At 34.2% G+C, this 6,469-nt stretch overlaps 1 protein-coding gene across 1 annotated transcript; it reads right to left on the bottom strand.

Moving 5' to 3' along the window:
* Window positions 1-3,990: 3,990 nt before the first annotated feature.
* LOC115980003 (uncharacterized protein At4g22758-like) lies at window positions 3,991-5,179 on the bottom strand. Its single transcript, XM_031102177.1, has 2 exons — window positions 4,503-5,179; window positions 3,991-4,382 (listed from the first exon to the last, which is right to left on the bottom strand). The coding sequence occupies exons 1-2, from the start codon at window positions 4,900-4,902 to the stop codon at window positions 4,216-4,218; spliced, it is 567 nt and encodes a 188-aa protein (XP_030958037.1). The 5' UTR covers window positions 4,903-5,179; the 3' UTR covers window positions 3,991-4,215.
* Between the last annotated feature and the right edge of the window lie 1,290 nt (window positions 5,180-6,469).

Below are 6,469 nucleotides of genomic sequence, written 5' to 3'. Positions count from 1 at the left end.
TAATTACATGGCTTTTTGTCTTAGTTACAATCTACCCAAAATAGAAATAAAGACAAGGCTTAGATCTACCTATCCAAAGACCTAAATTCGGAGGCTAGGTTACCAAATGGGAAGGTGTTAGACACCCATTCCGTCCAGACAGAGTCTGGTATTCTAGACTCTTGTGACCTATGTATCCCTTTTATGCATGCTATGAATGATATGTTGCACAAGTAAAATAAACTAAATCACACAAATTTATTTATGAATGTATACTCTTCTTTATATATAAAAAATTCAAATATGTTTCTGTGATAATAAAAAAAAATTGATTTCATCTTATAAAAAAAATCAGATCTATTTTTGTTATGTAAAAAAAAAATGGTTTTTGGAGAGAAAATTCAAATCTGTGTTTATTAAATAAAACAAAGTCTTTTGGTTTAAAAAAAAAAAATCAAATCTGTTTTTAAGAACTTGGAAAGAAGAAAAAAGATTTTTTTGAGAAGAGGGTTTCATTCATGAAATAAATTTATGCTACATGGACTAAACAAAACAAACACAATCATGCATGGTCTTTTTCTTTATTTCAAAATCCACACATGTTAAAAAAATTAGATTTGTATCTAAGGAAGATACAAACTAGTTTTTTATGATAAAAAATTCAGATTTGCATCTAATGAAGATGCAAACCAGTTTTATAGTGAGAAAAATTTAGATCTGCATCTAATGAAGATGCAAATCCTTTTTTGTTTAAAGAAAAATTTAGATCTAGATCTGTTTTTTTTTAAAGAAAAATTCAAATCTACATCTAATGAAGATGCATATCTGTTTTTATTTTGAAGAAAAATTCAGATCTACATCTAATGAAGATGTAGATTTGTTTTATTTGGAAGAAAAATTCAGATCTACATCTAATGAAGATGTAGATCCGTTTATATTTTTAAGAAAAAGAATTGATTACATGCAGATCTTTGAAATTAAGAAAAAGATCATAACAATTATAAAATATTCAAGATCATGCTTTAAATAAACCAATAATTCATGATATTAATATTTGAAACAACTAAACTAAAAAAACACACGTGCATGACAAAAGAGAGGCATAAAAAAGGGTTATCAGAAACAACCTCTTGCATGGAGCACTTCTTTTTCTTGAGAGGATATTTTAGGGTTCAAAGAAATTTATTCGATTACCTTTGAAACCCAAAAACCCTAGTTTAAGAAAGAATACCAAAAAAGAGGGGTGGGAAATTTGAGAGTCTTAAAAGGTGTCTCTCCTAGAGCGTAAAAGAATGTCAAAAGGGGTCCTGAATGTTGGGAGGCATCCCCTATTTATAGAGGTGTTAATTGCTTAGTAAATAAGCTAGGTTTGCTTAAAAATTAAATCCAATCAACTTAAAAAATAAGCAAAAAATGTATGGGGAAAATCCAAAAAAAAAAAAAGGAGATTTGGATAAGAGTAAGCTGATTTTTCAGATCAGAATGAGTTTCAGTATTTTGATCATATATTTTTACTAAAAATTTGGATTAAGCTGAAATTTTGAAATCTGAAGGGAAATTCAATTATATAAAACTTTGCCAGAAATAGCCTAGTCTGAATTTTGAGTTCTGCTATGCCAAAAGTGCCTTGGAACGTGAATCTGAAATCTGTTACTTAATTAGCACGTTTTCAAAGTGTTTTCCAACCCTAAGATTGTATTTGGACGAATTTCAGAGTTATTTTCATGATAAACCTCATTCCAAAGTGATAATTATGACTTTTAAAATCATTATTTTGAATACAACTATCCTAAAAGTCTAATTATCCACCGTTTTTAAATATTATCAGCTTATTTATTTTAATTTCATGCAACAAATCTCACTTTAAGAAAAATACTCCACCAATCACATAAATTCATTTAATTAATTTTAATCATTAACCAATCAAAATTAATTTCAATTAATCACACGTGATCGGCTTCACCCCATTCAATGTATGTAGACCGTGAAAACTTGATCTCGTGATATCTTTCAATCCGACGGTTCGATTTGGAAACCGGACATACCATCGCAACCATTAGAATCTCAAGATCATTTTTATGATATGCAATAAATGAATTAATGCATATAATGTAGTCATGATTTTTGGGGTACATGGATGGTCACTCTAATCGTCTTCTTTGATTAAATCATAAGTTGCAAAATCGAGTGTCTACACACATCTAATATGAACTGGAAGACGGAGTTCTTCTTCGTCTCTGGTTTTTGGGCTAGGAATCCAGTCAAGGTAGGCAGGGATCCATTTCCTCCCTATACTGGCAAGTTAGGGAACCTTCGTCTAGAAGGTATGCTTCTTTTCTACTCAACGTTTTCTATCTTTTATTATATTCGTCTAACCCCCCTCCCCCTTTTCAGTTTTTAGCTATAAGACGACCTTCTCTAAGCAGATTCTATCTTGAGTGCGTCCATCAGGCTTGTCTCTTCACTAATAGAAGCTGAAAAGAAAGAAAAAACTATCAAAGGTGACCGGTGTGACCCGGCTGAGGACCCTCCAATAGTTAAGTCAGTTTTCTCTCTAGGACACAAGAATGGAAAATAGTGAATGTTTGGAACTTACCTTGGGAGAATAAAATTTATTCCTTTTATAGAGATTTAGACGCGAGTCTGCTTGTTCGGACGCATCACCATCATGGGTAATGTTGGCGGTTGACAAAGAAAATGGGTTACATGGGGAGTCATATGTGGAATTTCTTCCACGTATCATGCAATGTGTCATACTTTTCTCATGTGAGTCTAATGGAGGATTTTCTACAAAACTCACCAAGTATGATTCATTCATCTATGTGCATGTCGTCTGTAGATATACTCGTCTATGGAGAGTTTCCTTCATTGCATGACTTGATCATTCATGTACATGTTTTTATCTCTTCTTTTTCTTGGACGAGCTGATATAATTTTCTCGTGTTTTGGATGGCAACACAAGGACGAATAACCTTTGTATTTATCCCCATCAATCATCATATTTGATTAATATATGTTGTTATTTATTTATTAAAATCATTTGTTTACTAAACATCTTAATTTATTTAACTTTGTATAAACATACAAGATTCCCCCATCATACTCTTTATATACTTTAAAACATACAATACACAAACACACGTAGTAATTGTCTAATTGAAAGGGGGAAATAACAAATTTGTAAAAGAATGTTTTTTCTCTCCAATTATTGTTTTATCCCAATTTGGGATGCTATTATGGAGGGGGCCATGAAAAATCATGGATGCTTAAAGTTTACTTTATCCCCTTTTTTATTTATTATTTTTTTTTTCCTACCTTCACTTTTCCATTAGCATAGTTTCCTTTTCCCCCAACCAAACATATCAGAAGAGATTCATTCCTCTCCTTACTTAAAATTTGCAGGCATTTTGCTACAAAAGCATCCTTGCAAACTTAGTTGCAAAGATGGTTATTACGTTGAGAAATGATTTGATAGCGGAAGTTTAGTGAGTTATTAAAATTACAACTTACATGAAGAGACCAAAACGCTAGAGATTTTTCCTTATTGTCTACTGTAATTAAAAAAAAAAAAAAAAAAAAAAGGCCTTTAAAATCAAAGACAAATAAGGAGTGTGATTAACTTACAGATAGAGCAATTTGAGGCCTCATCATTAACTAAAAATCCATTACTGGGTTCTAGAAAATTACTACAGCAATGGAGAATGAGAAATAATGCAGTTGACCTGACCTACCTCTCATGTGCACGTTGTGACGTTGATCGTTATGATTCAAATGCTTAAATATTAAGTAAAAAAAAATTATCAAATTAATTCAGAAGATGCAAGAGCCTTTATAATTTAGTGATAGACGTTGATTGATCGTTGTGGTTCAAATGTTTAAATATTAAGTAAAAAAAAGTATCAAATTAATTAAGAAGATGCAACAGTCTTATAATTTAGTGATATTTTGCATCTTCTTTGTTTAAAAAATAAAATAAAATAAAATCCATAAGGAGCATATTGGCCAGAGTAATTGAGGAATAAAAAAAAACTATTTTGGCCAAAGTTTTAACTGTACAAGTTCCAAATCATTAATTATTATGATACAAGGAACAGCAATAAGAAAAGTTGGGAACACCATGAAAATGCCCCAAAATCTAACACACATGACAACTATTTCTGACCTACGGTTTTTTCACACCAATAATTTGAACAAACAAATACTACAAGGCTTATAATCCGCTAAAAAGACAATCAATCACAGCAAGAAATCCATGAACTTGAGCCAAGCAAAGCCAGTCTTTGAATCTTTCTCAGCTTGCGTGGAACACGACGTCGTTACGCCACCGTCCAACGCAGTCCTTTTGTTACACAGGAAAAAGTTCCTCGATCCCAATGCCATCAGCTTCTCCTCTCTGTCCAAACCTGGCCCCACCACATAAAATTTTAATTAATTAATTAATTAATAAAACACACCGCCAACCGTAACCGCACACGTGTCACCAAAAACAACACAATCAACGGCTATTGTTACGAGATTCTTACTTTCTAAGCTGAACAGCGAGTAGTGGAGGTCGAACATGGCCGGATCGGTGGTCGGCAAGATTGGCCGGCGACACTCTTTAGCGTAAATCTTCACTGCGGCGGCGACGAGATCGCCTACCGTCAATTCCGGCGACATGACCACTTGTACGGGGCCGAGACTCCCCTGGATCGTCACGTTCAACAACAACTTCGTCAGCCTCGCCGCCGGTGGCCGTCCTTCCATCGGCGTCGATCCAACTACGTTCTTGTACGATAGCAGTTCCGGCGTCGTATTCGGCCGGCGAAGCTCCGCCGCCATAGTAAGATGACTTTGTCCGTGAAACGACGACGCTCTATGCGCTAGTTTTCCCCTCCGGTTCTTCTCCTCCGGTACTCTACGGTGACTCTTCGAATTCGGCATATAAAGCAAAATAATATACTTACAATTATAAAATTTGAATTTCTTCTTCTTCTTTTTTGGTCTAACACCGGTTACCTCAAGCGCCGGTACCGGAAGAATCTGAGGCGAGGGAAGCCGAGAGCCGGAGAAGAGCTTCTGCTCTCAGGTTCCCAGTCACCAGAAGCTAACATAACCCGAGTGGTTTAACTGTAAATAACAACGAAGACCAATGGCAAAAAGTGACATCAAAAAATAAATTAAGAGGATAGGTTTGATTCGAATGAGCAACCAAAGCCTCTCCCCTCTATGGATTTTATACGGTGACGAAGATAAGGGTGTCTGAGAAAGTGGGCGCGATTCTTCTCACGGACTCCACCGGCTATAGCCGGTTTTTGAGAGATTGAGATAGGTTTGATAAACAGGCTAGTGCCGGTTATGCCGATACATGTGTGGCTTGGGTTAATAGTACCGTGATTGGTGAGTGTAAAAAGAGAGTTTTATATGCTAGATCAAAAAAATTTGTGAATTTATTTTACATTCTCACTTAAAAAAAAAAAAAATCATGTATGATATTATTTATTTTAACACTATACACAATAACAATCATTTACTTATTTCCTTGGTCCGCATCATATGCAAAGAAGAAATAAAAAACTAAACGTGAAATGAACCATGCTAATATAAATTTATATGATTATTATAACAATTTTGTAAATTTACACCTTTATAACTTGATTGATACAAATGATTTTGGAATTGTGATAGGTAAAATTGAGTTTTTTTTTTTTAATTTTGTATTGTTGGATGCAAATGGTGTTAGTTACTGCTTTGTGTGCTAAATTCCACAGGTGGTGATGAGTTGGTGGTGATTAGCTGACTGAAATGTACACGTGGAAGCGTGGTTATGTGTGGGTCCCTCCCCCCCGGCATCTTCGGTGAGTGTTACGAATGGGTGAGACGTCACTGCATGGGTATGGGTACTACAATTACAGAATGCAGATTACTACTACTAATCTACTATGTATGGATGTAATATCCTTCTAAAGAGGCGGCTCTTGATTGAATTTAATTGGTCACGGGTTTTGCACGTGTTTTTTTTTACTAAGCTTTCCGGTGGTGGGTCATTACTGATTTTTCACGTTGCTTCCACTGGAATCAATGGATGATTCCCTCTGCTTCAAAAGTTTTGGACAATTCGGTCATTTTCGAGGTTTAACAAGAACTTCCAAGAAGCAAGTTTAAAACATCATCGATATTTCAGTGAGACCCATTTTCATGACTTTTTGACTTATACGAATAATATGATGCGATCGATCAATCAAAAAGTTTGGATATATCTAAACACGGATGAACAGAAAATGTCTACAACTCACCATGGATGTGAAATTGAATTTGGTTTCAGATGTTCAGGACTGTAAATCAGTCAAGTCAAAATATTAAAAGTTTTTATTATATTTTTTTAACTTGACTCAAGTTTGAGCTCGTTATCAAATTGCATATTCAAATTTGACTTATTTTCTTGGAAAGCAAACTCAAGTTTGTTCAGGAGTTAAGTGATTAACTCTTTCTTCATATATATATATATATA

This window comes from Quercus lobata, chromosome 1, assembly GCF_001633185.2.
Source record: "Quercus lobata isolate SW786 chromosome 1, ValleyOak3.0 Primary Assembly, whole genome shotgun sequence".
NCBI lineage: Eukaryota > Viridiplantae > Streptophyta > Magnoliopsida > Fagales > Fagaceae > Quercus > Quercus lobata.
Note: the sequence above shows the minus strand (reverse complement) of the source record. Positions and strands in the feature narration are given on the sequence as shown.